This window comes from Cupressus sempervirens, chromosome 10 (assembly GCF_028749045.1).
Source record: "Cupressus sempervirens isolate cs-2001-9-10 chromosome 10, ASM2874904v1, whole genome shotgun sequence".
Lineage (NCBI taxonomy): Eukaryota > Viridiplantae > Streptophyta > Pinopsida > Cupressales > Cupressaceae > Cupressus > Cupressus sempervirens.
The window spans coordinates 692,666,434-692,691,764 of record NC_143127.1 but is presented as its reverse complement, the minus strand read 5'-3'; the positions used below and the strand labels follow the sequence as shown (position 1 = coordinate 692,691,764).

Here is a 25,331-nt window from a genome sequence, read left to right as displayed (position 1 = left end):
TGGATGTTGGGACCATAAAAGACAATGGTTTTGACCCACTGTCAATCTTGGTCAAATTGACAAAGGATGCTTCCCCACATTAAGAACCTGTAAGAAGTTTAAGCAAAGTGGGTAAGTGCCAGCCTTATGCATGGCAAAGGTGATGTCAAGGACTCACTGTCTTAGAAGATAAAATGGGACCTACTTGCATGGAAGTTTATCAAAAGGCACTAATTCACATGGAGAATTACTATTGGTCAATCCAGATGATTGGGTGCTATAAGAGTACAAGTTTTTATGATTGCTGATCTTGCCTTAATCAATGGATAGCACTTTTCCACTTGGTGAAGTTGCATGATATATAAATAATGTGGGAAAACACCCTAGTGACATGTGTCTTTTATGATATCATCACATTCATCTTAGACTATCAAATCATGCCAGCATTGATCTCTCATAGATCAATGGCTAGCACTCACCCACATTTGGAAAGTTCTTGTGGGTTAAAAAATGTAGGGAAGTGCTAATGCAATGTGTGGCATAGCAGGGCAATCTACTACCAAAGTGGGTTAATGTCTACTAAGGTGGAAGATTTATTATGCCAGCTATGTCACACCTTGTACTTGTTGCCACAAAAATGTTTTATTTCTCTTGACTGGGTATGTGCAGGATCATGGTGTGCCAAAAAGTGGCGATGTGAAAAAAAAAGAGTTTGAAGACGCCTAAAAGCGCTTCAAAATCCACTCTGACTTTTTTTTACCTATCCAGGAACCAAATCTGGAAGGTTAAGCCGAGCCTTATCAGATATCCGATATCATATCGGATATCCGATTTTAAATCCAATATCCGACTAATAATTAAAATCATATAATAGTATGATATATTATTTAATATTATTATTATTGATATAAAATAATAATAATATTATTAAATAATATATCATACTATTATATTATAATAATATTATTATTATAATAATTATTATACTATAATATAATAATATTATTATTATTATATTATAATCATATAATATTATACTATAATAATAATATTATAATAACATATTATATTATAATAATATAATATAATATTTCATATATTATAATATATAGTAATGTAATATAATATATATATATATCTATAATATAATATAATAATAAAAAGTAATATCTTATAATATAACATATAATAAAAAAGTATAATATATTATAAATTATAATAATATAGTATAATAATAATATTTTATATTATAATATATAGTAAATTAATATAATAAATATAAAATATAATATAAAAATATATAAAATGTAATATATATGTTATATTATATATATTATAATATCGGATATCCGATACCTGTGCATGGATTAAACACACAATCACAGACCCGCGGCCCTTATTTTCACGCGAATTTGGGCCAGTCAGATCAGATATCAGATAATAAATCGGATATCAGATAGCAAATCGGATATCAGATATCAGGTATGTTCCCCCCCCCCCCCCCCCCCCCCGACTCATTTTTCACCTAAATTTAATAGATTTTAACAAGATTTTGTTTGTTTTAGTTGAATCTAGGGTTTTTTTGACAAAAATGGTTAAAATTTAGATTTTTTTTAATATATATTACGTTTTGCAATTCAATAGGAATGGCTGATCAAAATGATGACACTGAGGCAGGGAATAATATTCCTCGCAACCCACCACCAAACGATCCAGTATCCCCACAAAATCGTCCACCAAATGATCCTCTACCTCCTCAAAACCCTCCTCGAATCAAGGATTTGATAAATGAAAATCTCACTGAGTTGAGAGGTTTACATAGAACATACAATAATGTACCTGCACTGGCTCCTATGTTATCCACGTTAAACACCATAGTGGATAACATTGAAACTCTTACTAACCAACAAAATGCCGCTCTTCGTTGGCGTGATGAAATGCACCAGATGTTTGATGATGGTTTGGATTATGATGAGGTCGCGGCCCTCAACATAACCAAAGACGATTTGGCAAGCCTTTTTGCTAACCCAAAAATGGGTATACCAGTTGACCCAAAAAAAACCAAACTATTGATTAAATGGTGCACAAATGACGCCATACGTGCACATTTTTGGGACCGTTGGTGGATGGTCTTTGATATCCCTCCACATGGCAATTTAGACATACCATTTTATTTCCTTAAAAAATTATATGCAGAATTTATGTTGAAACTTAAAGTGAACTATTGGAGCATGAAGCCCAACATGGGCTTAGGACTAGGAGCTCCTCAGGATAGACCCTCTTCCCAGCGGAAGAAACTTGGCACTTTTGTCCCCCCCCCCTGATATCTCCCCCCCTCCTCGAGTGTAGCATCCAGATATTATGGCAGAGGCTAGCTCTCAGACCATCAGAGCCATTCATAGGCTGAGTAGCCTAATGATATCTCAAGCTAGGTCAGTCTTGCCTCCTCGTGTTGATGATGTTGGTGCCAGTTCATCATCGGCTAGCTCATCACACGTTTGTGTGCCTCACACTTGCATTACATGCAAGAATATTTGCCTGGGTCCCATAGGTGATCTTCCTGAGTATCATTTTGTATTAGACGAGGATACACCAGACGCACGTGCAGAGGCTACAAACCCTGATGCGAGAGAGGAGGGGAATGTAGAGGCATGGACTCCTTCGGTGTCGGTACGTGTATACATTTTTTTGTTATGAAATATGTGATTTAAATTTAATTTTTATAATAGATTAATTTTAATTTTTAAGCCATACTGACTTTTACATGTATGTGATCTTCATTCATGTTTAGTTGATGACCGAGGAGGAGCTCAGACAGATAGATGATGCTACACTCTCGGCCATTTCATTTGGCCTTGAGACATCTATGGTACATTATGTTGTGTTCACATTTCTTTTTTCTATTTGATATTGTAGCATATATGGTTGCTAATCTTTCTTTTATCTTGCAGATACCACCTGCCTCGGGGGGACAAAGTGCGGGGGGTGAGCCAGCATGCATTGACAAAGGAAAGGTAATTAGATGTTTTCTAATTGATTAAATATTGATGCATTCTTGTAAAATGTTTGTGGTAATCTCATTTAATTACATTATTTATTGTATATAGGGTGTGGCTACTGGCGATGAGCCTGTACAGATTCGGCGTCCTAGATCATCAGGGATTTTCATTCGCACAGAGAGCCCCATTGTATGTATAAGTATCATTTATTTTTTATTTTTTTAATTCATGCAGAGGAAAGTATGATTGTTGTTCTATACAATTTCTATGATTTTTTCCGTACCAATAATGATTCATGTCTTGCATATGTTCATTACAACTTAAATAGGCTTATATGCACCTGTCCAACCGACCAAGTTGGTTACAAAGGTTTATTTAATCAAACAAATACCAAATTACTACTTTTCCTCCAAAACTAATATGACTGTTTGAATTTGAAATTCAAATTTCAAACTATAGTTTTTATGCATTCCCTAACTTTCTAAACTATTCCATTGACTCAAAATTGGTCATATGGATTTATTAAATGCAACTAAGTAAATTTCCAGAAAATTGAAGTTTTTTATTATTTTTTCTCCAAACCACCGTACACTCTGATCTCCCCCTTTCAACTGAGATCACATATGACATATATAAAGGTCTACATGACTGTTGGAACAACCATATAGGCATTCCCAACCATAAAACAAACAAACAACCACTTTTTGCTAATACTGTTTAGACTCTAAATACCCTATTCTAAGGCCTTTTGGTCCCATGGAGTCACTTGGTTTATAACCACACAAAAATGCTTGTGGGCCTTACATGTGCCTTTATTACAAAACATAGACCAACTTATAAAATATGTACCAAACCTTTATTCCAACTTCCTAATCTACTTGAATCCTCGCTTTCATGGAGTGGCAAGGTGTCCGGCAACAGAGATACTTGTTCCCCCCTGCCACATAGGTTAGGTGCCCTGCACCACCTTTCCTCTCTCTCATTCTGAACACTAGTCCACCAAGTGAGTGATGTTCCTCTCAGTCTTGTTGTTACTACTTTTACCTTCTTATCTGCCTCTATGTCTTCAAGATCAAAGTAGTTCTCAAGGGCCTCTATCCACCCTAGCACTTCTTCACTATCCATTTTACCCTGGTATATTGGAAAATCAATATGGTTCTTCCCACCATTACCTTGTACTGCCTTAATGATTCTCATAAATCTCCTTTCTTCAGGATCATCTGTTGTCTCATGCTCTTGCCTTGCATTACCAACCTCTTCTTCTTCATGGTTCTCTCCATGATTTCTTCCTCTAACCTCTTCTCCTCTAGGTTCTTGCCTTTCCTTTTCTAAGGATTCTATCCTTGCAATAAGCTTCAGCCTCTCTCTTCTCATCTATCTTTCTTCCCTCACTCTAGATTCTTCAAGTTCTCTCCTCTCTCTTTTCTCTTTTGCCAACTCTTCTCTCAATTCTTCAAGTTCTCTAGCCATTTGATTTTTAGGAGACATTTTCACAACAAGTTTTCTTCCTTCCCAAGGGCCAACTCACTGATTCTCTTTCTTTCCTCACCAAGAAATCTCTGGACACCACTTATGTACCTTTCAACTCTGGGACACACAAGGAGGAATTAGACACACCAAGGCTTCAACAAAGGGACCAACACACTAAGGATTTTCAAGATTATAAGTCTTGGTCACACTCCTAAACACCCAAACTTCAAAACCCTCCTTTAAATGGCTTAAAAACCAGGGCCTGCTTGTTCAAACCCCAAAACTCAATTCTAGAATGTTTTGACTTGTCTAATGACAAGATATGATCATGACAACCTACATGAACCTATCAAATGACACATCTACCATATGAAATCCTAAAATCCTATCTCATGCCCAATTACAACTTTCTTCCACATATGAGTCCAACATTATAACTTTGTATGCTTCCATGAGCCATAATTGGTGCAAGGATTGCCCAATTGACTTCAAGAGATGTTCCATGACCTCTGTAATGCGTTGGATCTTCAATGTTCCCCTGATGAGCATGGGATGCTCTTGCATCACTTATCTTCATAAATAAATTCAAAACTAATTTCCGTGATATTAACAACTACTATTTTGTATCTCATAGGAGACTCCTAGTGCACATGAGGTTCGACGGGACAGTTATGTAGATTTGATGACGCGGCCACTCACTCCTGAGGAGGAGCCTACAATAGTAAGTTGTAGTTTGAATTCATGATTAAATATGTTATAAATTTAGCATGCTATGAATTATAATGTTATAGTTTAAATTGTAGATTCATCTGACATAGGTATTTGAACATATATAGCCCACAATCACAGAGGTACCAGCATTGCCGAGGGCATACGAGAGGACTCCTGACCGGCGCAGGAGGTCGATGAGAGAGGTATTTATTATGAAATTTTGATAGTATTAATCTCCAATACGGAAAAGATCATTATGCATTTGAGTAATTCAATGTTAGATACGTAGAATCATATAAATTTAGTAGTCTAACTTTGGGTTTTCCTTTTTTGTTTATGTAGGAGGCATCTGATCCACCTAGTGCAGCGAAGAGGCTGCATTTTGATCATCCACCAGCACCCTAGGATAGTATAGTTTTCGTAGGATGCATCATGAGACATTTTGAGATGGCATATGCCACATTGTATATAGAAACATTGATATTATACACATTCTGATGGTAGGATCAGCCACATTTTGTATATGGATCTATGTATTTTGATATATATATATATTTGAGTACTTTGTCTATGGATACATGATCTTTGATATATATTTGTGTAAAATTTTGTCTATGGATACATGTATTTTGATATATATTTTTATCATTTACGTGCACAATGATATACATATTAATTTAGTATCTACTATTGTTCAATTTATCGTGGATCATGTGTCATGCCCTAAATTTTACTAGTAAAAACACAACAATTTTTTTTTTTTTTTTAGCTTATGAAGTCGCATAAGAAATTACATATTGTAAAACAAGGTTATCATTGAATAGGAGTTCAAGACTCATGTGAATAGTGTGAAGGTGTTAACATTTTAGTCACAGGTGGTTTTCAAATAGATTGGATGACAGTCTAGTTCAAGTTAGCGTCACGAGTCAAACGAGCAAGTTCAAGATACAACACTCATAAATTAGTGAGGTAATTCATATCCTAACAAGCCTCTGATACTAATATTCTATTAGGGTCTGTCAGTTGTATCATATGGACTAGGTCGTGATTCTAGCATGTAAGGGAAGGGGATCAGAATTACTTATTATCCTCATTACCAATGTACACACATTCATTAATCATTACAATATATATTAATGTGACAATTAGTATATTACTATATCCTCATTATCTATCAACATTGCTTCCTCACCAAATTATTGAGTGCACAACAAGATTGTAAGTAATCTACTAAGTTTTAAATTTATACAATCAATGGTATCACATAACATCTATGGATTGTTATTATCAACTAGTCATTTACAATACCACAAGGAGAAAAATTTCTTTCACATTTTCAAATGATAAAAATGATGTCAAAGCAAATCTGTGACTCATACCAATGCTTTCATAACAATATAAACTCCAAATGAAACATGCATATACAACCTTATCAATATTTTCTTCTACACGTACATTAGGTAACAATGATACAATCTCCTTCCATCACAATGGGGCAACATAAGGGACTTTTCAAAATCATAAGGAACATGGACATTGAAAGATATGGACAATGAGTAGCATGAACATTGTCCAACATGATCGTTGAGAACATGAACAAGCTGGTGAATCCTCCTTCACAAATGAGGGCACAATGTCAAGTTTTCTCATCCAACATCAATCTGCAAGATGATCATTCCAAGCCATTTCCATTGCTCCCTTGGACATAAATCTGCATATGCAACACAACAAAATAACAAGGACCATGGGTGCTTTCCACCCAACCATAGGCCTCAAAGAGACCACCCCCACGCTAGGGAACAAGGCTCAAACTGGGATACACATACAATCTTTCAATGCATAAACATTACATTTCAAACTTGAAAAATTTCCCCCCAAGACTATTTCACAATGGCTTCACAGATGGAACCATAAACATAGGGTGAAGGTGTGTTCTAAAATGGAGACTTGCCATACCAAACCATATTTGCAATAAACAATTTTCATGCCCTCTCGGGGCTATCATAATTCATCAAATTTCATGCCCTCTCGGGGCTATCATAAATGAACCATTTAATGCCCTCTCGGGGCCTCCACATTTCCTCCTCCAAACCCACTACCATCAACTGTAACTCCTCAAACTTCCTTTCTACACCATACTTTCCTTATCACCCCCAACAAGATATGAAATGTTATGGCATACAATGGAGCCCATACTCCACAGTTCTCAATACATTTTTCGAACCCAACTTAAGCCCTTCACCCTGGACTTCTCTTCCCTTCCCACAAGGGTGAGTGTAAGTCCCAATCCCATAACAATACTCAAGCACAAAACAAGAAAGCAAAACCAAGTAGAAATAAAATAAGAAATTTTGGCAAACACCCCACTAGTTTGGCCAAGACCCTCTAATAAAGCCTTCCCACTAACTTATTTTAGCAAAAACACTAAGCCACTCCATCCTTATGAACTTGTCTCCTCTAACGGTTCATCGATAGCCCTCATGAGCTCTGAGTTATGACCCTCGAAGGATCGACCTCAAAATGCACTTAGAGCACCTTGAAGACTCCTCGGTATGGGGTGGCCGCAAATGATGGATGGTCTTCATGGCCAAAACAAAGGTGTGACTAGGGTTCACCCGCTCATCTAGAGCTAATGGGACTGACGATTCGATGCCAAGATCAGCGGTTTCAAAGTTACGCTGTGGTGCACCTATGAACTGAGGCACACTACGAGTTTTGGCATCGAGCGAGATCGTTGTGCTGAATCCAAACGGAATGTGATCTCTCAAAAATGAGATAGATTCTTTTAGGCCTTAGTATCACCGTCCTATAGCATTTGATAGTTTGTTGATAGCCCTCATGAGCTCTGAGTTATGACCCTCGAAGGATCGACCTCAAAATGCACTTAGAGCACCTTGAAGACTCCTCGGTATGGGGTGGCCGCAAATGATGGATGGTCTTCGTGGCCAGAACAAGGGTGTAACTAGGGTTCAACCGCCCATCCAGAGCTAATGGCACTGACGATTCGATGCCAAGATCAGCGGTTTCAAAGTTACGCTGTGGTGCACCTATGAACTGAGACACACTGCGAGTTTTGGCATTGAGCGAGATCGCTGTGCCGAATCCAAACGGAATGTGATCTCTCAAAAATGAGATAGGTTATTTTAGGCCTTAGGATCATCATCCTATAGCATTTGACAGTTCATCAATAGCCCTCATGAGCTCTGAGTTATGACCCTCGAAAGATCGACCTCCAAATGCACTTAGAGCACCTTGGAGACTCCTCGATACGGGGTGGCCGCAAATGATGGATGATTGTTTGAAGACAAGTCCATGTGTCACTATCTTTCTTGGAAAAAAAATTGCTTTTGAACATCAAGCTTGCAATATTATCAATTATTGTCAAACTTTTTCAACCAAGTCAAAATGTCAAATGCAAATATTTGTTTGCATTTTTTGCTAAGGGGAGTTTCATAAATTGACTTTGATTTTCTATGTCTTTAGTGCTTGAACATACTTAAAATGGCTCTTTGGTCTTAGAGCTATTGGTATTTTCTAACTTCATGGTCTATGATATGCATACTAAGAATTTCTTTCACTAAATGGTTTCCTTGATCTATTGACTACACTTAAATTTGTTCACTTGTCATCTCTCTTTCTATATGTTCAATACAAAGAGCTAGAAGAGACAAATAATCTTTCTTACCTTCATCTCTCTAAGCACATGATAGAAATCAATTCTAAACTTGAGAAAAGGTTAGAGGAGAATATTGCATTCTTAAATTAATCTCCCTTAAGACCTTTACATACACACGGGGCATTCTTAAATTAATCTCCATGGAAGAAAATTTCATAAAACTAAAGATTCCATAGTGTTGAAACATAAAATCCAAGATCTCATTTATGATGGGATTTTTGATACCTCTAATGACTCATCCACTCATAGCCTTCATATCCAACTTCATATCATGTCAGTATGCATGTGCTATCTTGCTTATTGGCTTTAATTGCTTATCCTCCATGCTATCTTCTTTCATGGATTTTATGGCTTATCCCAAATGTGCTTCATACAACTTTTCAATATGAAAGTCTTTCAAAACATTATACAATATTATGACTCTTTATGCTTTCAAATGCTATGATTGGTTGTAAAATGGAAGAAATCAAGTATTCTAATTGTTCATCCGTACTTTATGGATTTTTCTTATTTGATTAGTTTGATAAAAATAGTTTTAATAATCATAATGTTAGCTTTATATCAAATAAGGAAAAAACCAAATTTGTAATAAGATATCTGCATGCAATTATCTTTCATATAGTTATAAATGCTCTTAAAATTGTCGTTATAGCCTTGTATCACATGCAAATATGATTTGGAGAACTTGTTCAATATCTTCCTCTTATAATTCCTTACAAAGAACCTACCAAAATACAAAAACCATATACAAAAAACTACACATTTTACATCATAATACATCATAAATTTTAGAAATTCTCCCCAATACCACCCCCCTCCAACTCTTCATGATGTACCTACATTCCAATATCATACAAAAATTAGTAACTTATTGTATTAAACAAGATAATCATCAATTCATTAAATCATTATGAAGAAAATAACATAAGAAGTATATATACCTAGTCAAGTATTCCAATAAGGTCCTCTCTCTATTTTAGGGTCTCCAACAAGGCTTCATGATCAGCATTAGCAATAGTAAAAAGTTCTTTTACTTTTGGTCTTCCTTGATGCTTCAATAACTTTACATTTGTTGCTATAATAAGATGTGAATATATGAGAATTACTTTGTGCTTCTGATAGTCTTCGAATGTAGGAATTCTATTCCTTCTAAGCATGTATGTCCGCAGCCATGTTCCAGCAACAACCACTAAACCAGTAGGATACGTGAATCCATCATCATCTGTGATCGGTTGTGCAAGTTTTTGTTTTCCTCTTACACAACGTGCTAACCAATAATCGGATTTCTCATCATTCCCCTATGGTGCAACCAATGCAAAGACATGTCCTGGCTGAAGTAGATCTGATAGATGATTATGCTCAAGTGAACTTTCCATGTCATCATTTTTGATAGAGGGTATGATAGACAATGGAGTAAGATAATGTGGAGCCCATGTGTCCACCCACTCACTTGACTCACAGTGATCTCAATCACACTGAAAACAAGTACAACAAAAACAAGCTAGTTGTCGTGTCCAAATGGTCCATGTACTAGAATTAGAGCTCCGAAATGAATGCATTTTTTATGAGCCTATCACTGTAGCACAATCTGATCTATCACCTATGGACCCTTCCTCAACCAACCAAAAGAACCTGTGTACCACTAAATTAAGAGTCCCCCCCTGTGATAATGCTAAACTACACAATCAACAATGCTACGAGCATCAAGAAGCTCTGTTGTTGAAATCTTCAGTTGCTCCTTAACTAGAGCTCTCTTCACACATGCCCCTGCTCCATCATGTTCCCCTTTTCCATGGCCGGACTCAAAAAAACTCCAAATATGAGGCACCCCTCTCTCTACGTGCATCCTACACAACCAATAAAACATGCGAGCATTCTTGAATTGACCTGTACAGTTATCTGACCAAATGATATGTCTATCCATAGCAATTGCATGCTCGTGTAAGAAATAAAAAAAATTCTCGAAACAATGTTGCACAAACTCGTGAGAGTGAGATCTATCATCACTCATATAAAAATGATACTCTCTAATAATCTTTCGATTATCTTCCGCACTATCAGGGGCATGTCTATATGTTATGTGAACAAAAATTGCAATCTAAATAGAGTTGTAATACTGAGATTGTGTCTCATTTTGAGGTTGCAATGTGTAGTTCTCAGAAAAATCAACAACTGATATAATAGTGCCAATGGGAAAAGTATCCTTACACGTTCTAAATTGTTGATCCAACCACTGAGACCTGTGACTATGTCTTGCATACTTGTAAAAAAGATTTGCCTTGAAATCTGAAATAAAATTAGCCACATTGATATCTTTTCCAACCAATTCACATCTAGAGCTCTCACTCCCACTCTTCAATGTGTATTTCACCATTTCATAGACCCTTTTTTTCACTATTTTCTTTCCAAGATCTTGTTCACACCCCTCATGGAAACATGTGTCAAACTTGGATAAGCCACCACATTCTGAACACTTCTCATTTAAGCAAGCATTTTTATAAAAGGAACAACCATCAACTCTACAACATAAGAGTTGATCTAACAAGTCTCTTGATGATTTTGGAAGCCCACTAGCCCCACAATCCTCCAACATTTCTTTACTATGCAAAGTAGAACGGATGGAGCATAATAGTTCATGGTGCATAGAAAACTCAACATGATATTTGCAACAACATGTATTTCGAATTTTGAGTGGCACACAATAAAATGGCTTCAAAGATTCAAAAGACCTTTGTGATATATGAACACTTGGATGACTCTCTCTAAATTTTTTGAACAACATAGTTTGACTTACCTCCAAATAGTGTTTAGGATGTGACGTGCGGTCTCTGATGCCAATTCTCAACTTTAAGACATCTTTAGCATTGGGTGATACTCGTGAGTTAGAGTGCCAAAATTGTATAATTTCTTCCTTCACATCATCGGATAGCTTCTTATCAAAACGTGGAAGTCTCCCACCAAATGCCCATGTTTCATTTTGAAGAGGATCATCAATTTTCTCTCGTCAACTAAGTGCTCTTCTCAAAGTAGTATGATTTAGATTCAAATCAATACAAGTTTGTCTCATATATCTACCCTTTCTCAAATGATGACTTACCAAAGAGGTTGTAATAACCCTTCGAGCAGCTCTATTATCCTTCTCTCTGCTATTTTTCCCAACGCTATTGAGAGCACTGAAAAGATTCTTCACAATAATGGCATTTCTTTCCAACTTTTTATTAACATGAATTTTCAATTTGGAAAGCATAGGTCTCATCTTTTGCATCTTTAATAAGTGCATGAAAAGCTGACATTGCTCTACCACTGTCTTGTTGCCGAAAAACATCTGATATAGTCTTGAAGCCCATAACCGAATGGTTCTTTCTGATTTTTTTCCTTCCAAACTACTCATAATCATTTCATTAATTTCAATTATCCATTTTGGTGTTTTAGAACCTTCATGTCGATTATAATTAGGAGATATGTAAGGTTCTTGTGCATTAAGTTCCTGTGCATTGTCATCTTCGACATGGTCAATTATGCAATTTGGATTATGACTTGGTGGCATTTCTTCTTCAAAATTTTCAATCTCTACATTTTCAATTTCCGCATTATCATTTTCAATAGGTACATTTTCATTCCCCAACTGTACATTTTCATTATCTAACTCTATGATTTCACCTTCTATTAATTCATCATCAACTTGATTGATATTTAGCATACCTTGTCTTTTTTTTCGGCGTTTCATTTTGTCCTTTTCCCTATATGCTGCAATGTCTTCATTGGATATCTTCTTTTTACGTTTATTCTTTCGACGACTGCTGCTCCCCATTCAGATGACAAATTCAAACACCTAAGGTTATATTTTCGAATTCTTTTCGATTGGTTGGGCCCCAAAACACGACTTTTTACAAATCCCGTAAAAAAAGAGGTAAAGAAGTAATGTTGTCGGGTCTGTAGGGACAGTCAAATATTCAAAATTGATGCTAGTATAATTGGATATCTGATAATAGATCGGATATCTGATCCAGGATCGAATATCCGATATAGGAAAAGGGCTTTTGGGAGGAAAACTTGCTAAGGTTTCCTTCCTTTGCCACAATAATATTAATATTATGAAAATATTTGGAGGCAAACGACTTTAATTTATAACTAAGTTAATAGTATATTAGTATTAGTATAAAATATCAATAATATTAATATAAAATAGTATTAATATACCTATAGTATCAATATTATTATTATACCTATAATAGTATTAATATTATTAATATAGATATAATAGTGTAAATATATAGTGTTTATTTATATTAAGCTACAATATATAGTATTAATATATATTATTATTATAGCTATAATAGTATTATTATTATTACTATACATATAATAATATTAATATTTAGTGTTTATTTATATTATAATTATTATCCTAAAATAGTATAAATAGTATATCCTAAAATATTACATTATATATACTAAAATATTACGTTATTAAATAGATATATTAATAACATATATATTAATATAATAATATTTATAATATATATTATATTTAATAAAAATATTACGTTGTTATATATATTATATTATTATACATATTAATATAATAATATATAATACAAAGAGGGTCGTCATTTAATGGGTCAAAGGGGGTCATAGGTCACCCTATGACCCCCTTTGACCCATATGAACGACTCGACTATGTCCCTAGGGGTCCTAGGACCCCTAGGGACATACGTCGTCGTTTAATGGATCAAAGGGGGTCATAGGTCACCCTATGACTCCCTTTGACTCATATGAACGATTCAAATATTTCCCTAGGCGTCCTAGGACCCCTAGGGACATATGTCATCATTTAATGGGTCAAAGAGGGTCATAGGGTTTGACCCATATTACCCATTCGAATATGTCCCTTGGGGTCCAAGGACCCCTAGGGACATATGTCATCGTTTAATGGATCAAAGAGGGTCATAGGTCACCCTATGACCCCCTTTGACCCATAATACCCATTCGAATATGTCCCTAGGACCCCTAGAGACATATGTCATCATTTAATGGGTCGAAGGGGGTCATAGGTCACCGTATGACCCCCTTTGACCCATATTACCCATTCGAATATGTCCCTAGGGGTCCTACGACCCCTAGCGACATATCTCATCATTTAATGGGTCAGAGAGGGTCATAGGTCACCCTATGACCCCCTTTGACCCATATTACCCATTCGAATATGTCCCTAGGGGTCCTAGGAACCCTAGAGACATATATCGTCGTTTAATGGGTCAAAGAGGGTCATAGGTCACCCTATGACCCCCTTTGACCCATATTACCCATTCGAATATGTCCCTAGGGGTCCTAGGACCCCTAGCGACATATATCGTCGTTTAATGGGTCAAGAGGGTCATAGGTCACCCTATGACCCTCTTTGACCCATATGTACGATTCGAATATGTCCCTAGGGGTCCTAGCACCCCTAGAGACATATGTCATCATTTAAAGGGTCAAAGAGGGTCATAGGTTACCCTATGACCCCATTTGACCCATATTACCCATTCAAATATGTCCTTAGGGGTCCTAGGACCCCTAGGAACATATGTCCTCGTTTAATGCATCAAAGGGGATCATAGGTCAACCTATGACCCCCTTTGACCCATATGAATGATTGGAATATGTCCCTAGGGGTCCTACCCCTAGGGACATATGTCATCGTTTAATGGGTCAAAGAGAGTCATAGGTCACCCTATGACCCCCTTTGACCCATATTACCCATTCGAATATGTCCCTAGAGGTCCTAGGACCCCTAGGGACATATGTCATCGCTTAATGGGTCAAAGAGGGTCATAGGGTGACCCATATTACCCATTCGAATATGTCCCTTGGGGTCCGAGGACCCCTAGGGACATATGTCGTCGTTTAATGGGTCAAAGAGGGTCATAGGTCACCCTATGACCCCCTTTGACCCATAATACCCATTCGAATATGTCGCTAGGGGTCCTAGGACCCCTAGAGACATATGTCATCATTTAATGGGTCAAAGGGGGTCATAGGTCACCCTATGACCCCCTTTGACCCATATTACCCATTCGAATATGTCCCTAAGGGTCCTAGGACCCCTAGCAACATATCTCGTCATTTAATGGGTCAGAGAGGGTCATAGGTCACCCTATGACCCCCTTTGACCCATATTACCCATTCGAATATGTCCATAGGGGTCCTAGGACCCCTAGAGACATATATCATCGTTTAATGGGTCAAAGAGGGTCATAGGTCACCCTATGACCCCCTTTGACCCATATGAACGATTCAAATATGTCCCTAGGGTCTTGGGACCCCTAGGGACATATGTCGTCGTTTAATGGGTCAAAGGGGATCATAGGTCACCCTATGACCCCCTTTGACTCATATGAACGATTCAAATATGTCCCTAGGGGTCCTAGGACCCCTAGGGACATATGTAATCATTTAATGGGTCAAAGGGGGTCATAGGTCACCCTATGACCCCCTTTGACCCATATGAACCATTCGAATACGTCCCTAGGGTCCTAGGACCCCTAGGGACATATGTCTTCGTTTAATGGGTCAAGGAGGGTCATAGGTCACCCTATGACCCCCTTTGACCCATATTACCCATTCAAATATGTCCCTAGGGGTCCTAGGACCCCTAGGGACATATGTCATCGTTTAATGGGTCAAAGAGGGTCATAGGTCACCCTATGACCCCCTTTGACCCATATTACCCATTCGAATATGTCCCTAGGCGTCCTAGGACCCCTAGAGACATATATCGTCGTTTAATGGGTCAAGAGGGTCATAGGTCACCCTATGACCCCCTTTGAACCATATGAACGATTCGATTATGTCCCTAGGGGTCCTAGGACCCCTAGAGACATATGTCATCATTTAATGGGTCAAAGAGGGTCATAGGTTACCCTATGACCCCATTTGACCCATATTACCCATTCGAATATGTCCCTAGGGGTCCTACGACCCTCAGGGACATGTCGTCATTTAATGGGTTAAAGGGGGTCATAGGTCACCCTACGACCCCCTTTGACTCATATGAACGATTCAAATATGTCCCTAGGGGTCCTAGGACCCCTAGGGACATATGTCGTCGTTTAATGAGTCAAAGGGGGTCATAGGTCACCATATGACCCCCTTTGACCCATATGAACAATTCGAATATGTCCCTAGGGTCTTAGGACCCCTAGGGACATATGTCGTCATTTAATGGGTACCTATGACCCCCTTTGACCCATATTACTCATTCGAATATGTCCCTTGGGGTTCGAGGACCCCTAGGGACATATGTCATCGTTTAATAGGTCAAAGAGGGTCATAGGTCACCCTATGACCCCCTTTGACCCATATTACCCATTCGAATATGTCCCTAGGGGTCCTACGACCCCTAGAGACATATATCGTCGTTTAATGGGTCAAGAGGGTCATAGGTCACCCTATGACCCCCTTTGACCCATATGAACGATTCAAATATGTCCCTAGGGGTCCTAGGACCTCTAGAGACATATGTCATCATTTAATGGGTCAAAGAGGGTCATAGGTTACCCTATGACCCCATTTGACCCATATTACCCATTCGAATATGTCCCTAGGGGTCCTAGGACCCCTAGGGACATATGTCATCGTTTAATGGGTCAAAGGGGGTCATAGGTCACCCTATGACCCCCTTTGACCCATATGAACAATTTGAATATATCCCTAGGGTCCTAGGACCCCTAGGGACATATGTTGTCGTTTAATGGGTCAAAGAGGGTCATAGTGTCCCCCTTTGACCCATATTACCCATTCGAATATGTCTCTTGGGGTCCAAGGACCCCTAGGGACATATGTCGTCGTTTAATGGGTCAAAGAGGGTCATAGGTCACCCTATGACCCCCTTTGACCCATAATACCCATTCGAATATGTCTGTAGGGGTCTTAGGACTCATAGAGACATATGTCGTCATTTAATGGGTCAAAGGGGGTCATAGGTCACGCTATGACCCCCTTTGACCCATATGTACGATTTGAATATGTCGCTAGGGTTCCTAGGACCCCTAGGGACATATGTCGTCATTTAGTGGGTCAAAGAGGGTCATAGGTTACCCTATGACCCCATTTGACCCATATTACCCATTCGAATATGTCTCTAGGGGTCCTAGGACCCCTAGGGACATATGTCATCGTTTAATGGGTCAAAGGGGGTCATAGGTCACCCTATGACCCCCTTTGACCCATATGAACAATTCGAATATGTCCCTAGGGGTCCAAGCACCCCTAGAGAAATATGTCATCATTTAATGAGTCAGAGAGGGTCATAGGTCACCCTATGACCCCCTTTGACCCATATTACCCATTTGAATATGTCCCTAGGGGTCCTAGGACCCCTAGAGACATATATCGTCATTTAATGAGTCAAAGAGGGTCATAGGTCACCCTATGACCCCCTTTGACCCATATGAACGATCAGAATATGTCCCTAGGGGTCCTAGGACCCCTAGGGACATATGTCGTCGTTTAATGGGTCAAAGAGTATGACCCCCTTTGACCCATATTACCCTTTCGAATATGTCCCTAGAGGTCCTAGGACCCCTAGGGACATATGTCGTCGTTTAATGGGTTAAAGGGGGTCATAGGTCACCCTATGACCCCCTTTGACCCATATGAATGATTCGACTATGTCCCTGGGGGTCCTAGGACCCATAGGGACATATGTCGTCATTTAATGGGTCAAAGGGGGTCATAGGTCACCCTGTGACCCCCTTTGACCCATATGAACGATTCAACTATGTCTCTAGGGTTCCTAGGACCCCTAGTGACATATGTCATCGTTTAATTGGTCAAAGAGGGTCATAGGTCACCCTATGACCCCCTTTGACCCATAATACCCATTCGAATATGTCCCTAGGGGTCCTAGGACCCCTAGAGACATATGTCGTCGTTTAATGGGTCAAAGGGGGTCATAGGTCCTATGACCCCCTTTGACCGATATGAATGATTCGGCTATGTCCCTGGGGGTCCTAGGGACATATGTCGTCATTTAATGGGTCAAAGGGACCCCCTTTGACCCATTAAAGGATGACATATGTCCCTAGGGGTCCTAGGACCCCTAGAGACATATATCGTCATTTAATGGGTCAAAGAGGGTTATAGGTCACCCTATGACCCCCTTTGACTCTTATATATTAATAATATACATATCAATATAATTATATATATATATATATATATATATATATATATATATATATATATATATATATATATATATATATATATATATAGACATATACATATTACATTATTATATTATTATAAATATTAATATAATAATATATAATACGTATTTTATATATATATAAATTACGTTATTATATTTAGTAAAAATAATAATAATATATATTATATTTATAGATTGTAATAAGATTAACATAAGATATTATTATATATTACTAGATTATATCTTGTATGTTTACATTACGTTATTATATATATATAATATATTAAAATATGCCTTTACATATTAATATAAGTGAAATAATTTAAAAATAAAAAACTAGAACGTTTAAATCGAATTTTCCTCCAAAATTTGAAGATTTTTGGAATTTGACTAGCGAGCCATATCGGATATCCAATGTCAAATCGGATATCCGATCAGGCTTGGTATTTACCAAGCCTGCCTAGTCAACCCCAAAGACGTGTTTATAGAGAGTTTTTGTGATACTCAAACTTCGGGTAGCCGTCTGACAATGTTATTTTGATCGAAATTGAATGAAACGAAATGGGTTTTTTAATATCGCTCTCTAGATTCCATCAATATAATTTCTGTCAAATTCTGAGTTTGATAAGTATTTATTAGTTAATTATTAATGAAGATTATTGTAAAGTGCTGATTGACATACTGAATGAAAAATAGCTATAACTTTCAAACGGTATAACATTTTTTAAATCTAAAAGTTGCGTCACATTCTATACTTCGCCTAGTATAAGAAAAAAACAAAAAAGAAAAATTTGATCAAATTTTCTATTAGTTAGGGTGGTCAGATACGGGACTTTTTTTAATCCAAAATTTTTTTGGTAGAAAATTCATATTTAATTATTTTTATTGAATAAAAATATCAAAAAATATGCGTCACATCCGGGCATGAGTCTAGTTTTCATATCTATAATTATATTAAAAAAATATTATGATTTTATTTTGATTAAAGTGGTCAGACATACACCTACTTTTTATTTTCGCCCTGAAATTTTCTTAGTACTGCATTAAAATTCAAACTTTTGACCAATCAATTATTTTTTTCTCCTGATAAGGCCTAGTAGTTTAGAAACTGCATTCAATTTTCTACAAATTATTTTCTTACAACTTTTTGATATAAAGTCCATAACCACTTCAAAATTATGTGTCAAGTTGACATAAACCTGATTTGCTGATTTTTCACTGCCACTTAAGGCCATAGTTTGGTACACCATGATCTTGCACATACCCGACTATTGATTTGGAGAAAGATCAATGGCTAGAACTTACCCATATTTTCAAAATGCAAGAAACTTAAGCAATGCAAGGAAGCCCTTGATCGACACATGGCCATATTTCTTTTAAGTCATAAAGGTTTTTTCTTTTTGAAGTAAGGTTGTTCGATCTAATGAAATCGATGGATAAGATTCAAATCTGATTGCAATTTGGAAATAATGGCTACTAGAAGTTAATATGGTTTAGATTTCATTCATGTGACTTCAATGCCTAGATATAATTCATGATCTCACCATTATTGAACCACCAAATTGCAAAAGGTTATCAGAGTGCAGAGAACTTATGGAACTAGGGCATAGAATTTTGTAGAGAAATTTAGTCAAATTACAGCAAATTCTATAAAAAAGAAGGGTGATTTTGGGGGTTAGGACTTTGCATCTTCTGAAAATCTAGAATTTACTATTACATAAATCTTAGGGTTTTTCAAGATGCCTCCACAAAAAGAATTCACAAGATAGACTCATTACCTTAAGAGATCTATGCATGATGATTTTCTTGAACAATTCCATTTGTCTATAAATGAAATAACTAAGGGAAGAGAGCTCATTTTAAAGAACCCTAGGGTAGCCGTAGCAGAGGGTTTTTATGATAGGCCTAACTGGGTAGGAGATGACTAGTTCTCTATGGTAGGATTAGAATTGTTTAAGAAGTGATTTTCAAAAAAAAAACTAGATACCCCTATGAGCAATGTTTGGGAATTTGACATTAGGAAATTGGTGGTCCCTACAATTTTCTTTGATAGTGATCTACTGATTGATTTGGCTAAGAAGTATGATCTTATTACTGGGTGGGTGAAGAACCATGTTGGAGTAAATCTTTTTAGGGTTTCTCTTGAACTGATTAGAGATGTTTTCAACCTCAACCATAACCATGTTGTGCATGAAATCATTGATATGGATAACCTTCAAGAAAGGTACAATGCATAGAGGATATACTTAAGGACAGGGCCATTGCAAGAGAATTCTACCAAGATTGGTACATTATCTTTGATTACTACCAACAACCGAGAGACATTAATGAGGAGACATTTCAATCTTAGAGCTCAAGCTTTATACTTTTCTCTCTGCAAAATTTTTGGGATGGATGAAGTAGAACATATCTGAGGTTCAATTTTTCTCATCATGGCTCAGACTCTACAATTTGAAACAAGCACCATTCTTTATTTTTCCACTTTCCTTGCACAAGAGATTCACAATGGTATGGTGGGGATATCACAAGGGAAAGTAAACAAACCCTTTTGTTGGTATTCATTGTTCATGCATGTATGTTTGTTTAAGGAAGTTACTTATTTCTCTAAGGGTATGGAGCTAGAAGTAACAAAGGATGGTAAAAGAAATCTAGTCCAATTATAGAGTGTTGATATGACTTTAGAGGCTAGAGATGCCAGTTTTGTGAGATTTGACATATTTTTCTTCTAGGCTAAGACTACTTTTGAGAGGAGATAGCCCTAGGATTTGACAATCACTATTAGAGTTGGTCAGATCCAAGGACCATGCAAAGGGGCTTTTAATTAGTCATAATTGGGGGGATATACCCCTACAATGTCTCTACGATGATAAGAGTGTATGGTTTCCTGGGGAAGGCTCATGTGCTACCTTTCCATGTGCCTTTGAAGATAGGGATAGCAAAATTATTATGGAAAATTGGGACTATTAATGAAAGAGATTTTCCCAAAAAAGGTACTTTCTTCCTAGTTGTTACTATAGCACATGATTTTGTTTTTGTGAGAAAGGGATGGAAATACCTTAGTTTATTTTTGGATAGGTACAACATGGTAGAGTCCCTTGCAAGATTTATTGATCTTGAAGGATTTTATGATCTTTTAAGAGAAAGGACAAAAGCCGCCTGCATGACACAGTAGGTGTATTTTCCTGATGATGTTATAAGGAATATTTTCTCTTTACAAGAGCAAGAAGTTAGAAGGAAAGAAAAATGGATAGTGTTTAGCAAAGTGTTGGAATTCATTAATGCTTTTGACCTTGCCTATGATCCTTTGAAGGATAAAAAATACTAGGGAGCCAAAATGCAGGTGTTGATGAATAATTTTGCTATAATCATGCAAATAATCAATGAGAAAAAAGCTACATATGCCAAAACCTATCCAGACAAGGCTGTAGAGGTATGGAGAAGAATAAACAATAGAAACATAGTAGCTCCTAGTCAATATACTATGCAAAAGAGGGTAGGATATGTGATGGTGTAGCATGTACAATGAGCTCCCCCTCATGAAAGACTAAGGCCAAAGAGCCAAACTGCAACAAGTACCCCAAAGAGGTAGAAGTTGGAGCAAGGATCTTCTTCTCATGTAGAACAATACTCCCCAAGCCAAACCTCAGTCCAAATAGATGATGAAGCATCCTTAAGGGAGTAGCTGAGATAGATTGGTGGAGAAGGAGATGTTATTGTTACTACTATAGATTTACAGAGTGGAGTACCTCAAGAGCCTCTTGTACCCTCCTTGGACCTTACAATTGCTGACTATCAAGGTAAGGAGATAGATCCAATAATTTCCCAAGCTTCTAAGAAGTTTATAAATGATGAAAATTTTGTTAAATCTAGGGCCTTTGCACAATTTTTGTTCAGGAAAAACATAGGAAATTTTGAGAGAACATGTGAGAAAATAAAAGTAGGGAAACTTGGTAAACTAGACTCTACTATCAAAGAGGAGGTAAAATCTAAGTTTTTGAGTGATTTTTCCCAATTAACACCTAAGGCTAAGAGGAAATTAGTTAAGTAATTAGGAGTCCTAATTTTACCAAAATGGGAAATAGCTAATGCAATGATTTTCAATTCAATAAGAAAAGAAAAGGATGTATAGTATAAAATTGTGGAAAATTATTGCAGGCCTACATGGGAGTCAAATTCAATAATGACTACTAGGCCTTGGTAATTTGGTCAAATGAAGAGAGACAAAACCAAAATGTAGGAAATCTCTACTACATAGCATACTGGTGCACTAACAGTATTCAAGCCTAGTGAGGTTGGTAGCAAACAAAATTTTGGAATGGCTACAAAAATGATGAAATTTGGCAATGTGGTGTTTGGACAGGAAGAAGATAAGTTTGTGCAACTTAATGCTAGGTTTGAAGAAGTTTTCAAGGCATATGAAGATAGGGGTAAATAGATACAATCATTGGAAAACCAATTATCCCAAATGAAGAATCAGCTTGGGAAAAGGAAGGTGGGAGAATCTAGTAGGCCCAAAATTGTATACCTCCAACCACCTATTGAACCATTTAAATCACTTCCCATTACTGAGATATTAGACACCCTAGAGAGGTCTCAATTCTATACTGTAGAGAATTTTGAAGAAGAAAAGAATAAATTGTATGCACTACATCTAGAGTTGAACAATTAGTATGAAGAAAAGATAAGGCAGGGTGTACTATATATGATAGATAGAATATAGATAGAATTGAGTGGCCAACATTTTTTGATTAGTTGGGAAGGATTGTAGAAATCAGAGATGAATTGAAAAGAGATGAATTTAAATTAAAACCTCTTTTATAGAAGTGGACTAAAAGAAATAATGATATCACTACTATGTGCATATCTTTCATCCAATTGCCTTGTCATCAAATAGAAAGGTTTTTGATTCGTTGACTAAATTAGGAGGTTTTGATGACAAATGGGATTCTTTTCAGAAAAAGGTGACAATTCATTTTTCCAAGTGCATAGTTGAAAAGTTTGATTTATTTCCTAGTGGTTTAAAAACTATTCATAAAGGAAAAAGAAGAGTGGAAAAAAGAGTTGGATGAGATATTTTGTCAAAGGATGAATAATGTCATAAATGAAATTGGGCACTTATTATGGGAAATGACTAATGAGGAGTTAGTTAAAGTGTAGTTATTCTATAGTGTCATTAGAAAAGAATTCATTGATATAGAGGCAGTTGCAAATTCTTTAATTATTGTACAAAGAGAGGTCCTAAATTTTGATTGGGGCTTGATGACACTCCCTAAAATGAATGGAAGGAAAAATTCATGCCTATAGAATAGATGGAAAAAGGTAACAGGGTAGAAGATGATGCATAAGTAACTGTTACATTTACAGTTGATGATGAAGGTTAGGAGAACCCCCAGGTAAAATTGAGTTTGTAGGTAACCGAAGATGATACATCACTTTCAAGCCTAATAGCCACTTACTCCAACGAATTAGAATGATTAGAGTTTTAAATCATAGAGTTTTTGTCATTCTAGTAGAGGTAACAAAAAAGGGGCCTACCAAAGGAATATTTTGATGTATAAGTTTTCTATTACACATTTTGTCTTTTATGACAACTACTTGTAAATATCTTTTGTTTAGGATAGCTCTTAGTTCTCTATGCCTAAAGCGTGTTGCATCTTACATTATATAAGTGAGATTCCAAGGCTAGAGAAGGGTCTAATTTCTAATGCAATTTTAGTATTGCACTAAGTATGCTTCGGTCTTGTTATTGAGCAAACTTCATGATGTATTTTCTCTGTAAATTTTCTAAGAATACATTGATACAATGTGATACTTGTGTCTTTTTAGAGTCATTCTGAGTTGTACTACAATTGTATATAATTTTCAAGGAAAATCAATACAAAATAAAGCTATCCCCATATCTATTCTTGGTCAATTTTGTCTCCTTTACTATTACCTGGTTATTCTAATATTGTATGAAGTAAAGCTCATCTAATTGAATGCAATTCATTTAAAGTGTATGTCAATTCATTATTGCTATTAATTCAAAGAATTAGCTAAAGGCTTTAATGATTTTGATGGGATTTCCATAGTAACAAAAAGGATGTATGTAAGAATGACTTCTAATAAGAATTGCTTATAGTATTTGTTGTAATGCAGCAAATTAGATATAGAACTTGCAGTAGTCTTTGAATCCCAATGGAATACGCATTGATCCAATTTATCCAATCTGCAAATGGGTAGATCATGAATAAGCATCAAGTCTAAAATTAAAATCAACTTTATTTTTCTTTTCTTTAAGATCTTCAAAGATGGTCAACACTTGTTTGCATGGAATGTTTTAGCCTTAGTCATCCACTATTGCTAGGAATACTTGCAAATCTACAGAAGAATTAATGACTAAATCTGCTATATGGGATGTATTTTATCTGAAATTGCAAAGTCATGTATGTGTCTAAGGATTGAAGATGAGAATCAGAATGAAACTAATATAATTCTCATACAACATTCAATTTGAATCATCCCCTAGGTATACCCACCTTGGTTTTGTTGAAGTTGGGTATAAATGGTTTACATGTGTAATTGATAATAGGAAATGGCTAATCCTTAGGTTGCATGAGTATTATCACTTTGGTATTGAGTATTCTATTGTTTAATTGTTTTAAAACACCAACAGACTTCATGATCACTGAGCAAGGCCTAGGATTACATAGTCTAGGTTGACCTAGTCCTAGTGGATAGGTCAAAAAATCCATAAAAAACTCTAGGATATGGTATACATGAAATTGGAAGATAATGGATAGAACAAGAAATATGGTAAAAAGGCTATCAATATGGAACCTAGAAGACCATGTCAAAAAGTTCAAGAGATGATGTTTTCGGCCTTGAGCTCTGAAATAGAAGGAGACTAGATCAATCTGGGTCAACCTAGTCCATGACTATGTCAACTTGGGTCAACCTAGTCCAAGACTATGTTAACTTGGGAGGACTAGTTCACCCTAAGTTGACCTAGTCTAGGAGGAAAGCTCCTAGGTGCCACAGAAATCTCTAGAATGTGGTGCAGATGAGACTTGGAGAGAGTGACTTGAACAAGAGATATGGTCAAAAGGGTATCAAAATAGTATCTTGAAGACCCTGTAGGAAAGAAAGAGATGATAAAGGAGTATGAAATAGAATAGAAGAGGAGAAAAATAAACTAAAACCACACTAAGGAGGGCTAAAAGGTCTCAAAGTGAAGTGTGTCCATTTTAAGATGGTACAATTCCAAATGTGATCGCATTCAATGCTTGGAATTCCATAGTCAAAATTAAATTGGATAATG

The 25,331-nt window shown here is 36.6% G+C and overlaps 1 protein-coding gene across 1 annotated transcript in view; it reads left to right on the top strand.

Moving 5' to 3' along the window:
* Nucleotides 1–2,394: 2,394 nt before the first annotated feature.
* LOC149535734 (uncharacterized) overlaps nt 2,395–25,331 on the top strand; it is a 35,602-nt gene continuing 12,665 nt past the window's right edge. Inside the window, exons 1-2 of the mRNA XM_089806166.1 lie at nt 2,395–2,649; nt 2,771–2,848. Of these exons, the coding sequence (XP_089662292.1) occupies nt 2,395–2,649; nt 2,771–2,848 (333 nt within the window). The remainder of the gene's footprint in view (nt 2,650–2,770; nt 2,849–25,331) is intronic.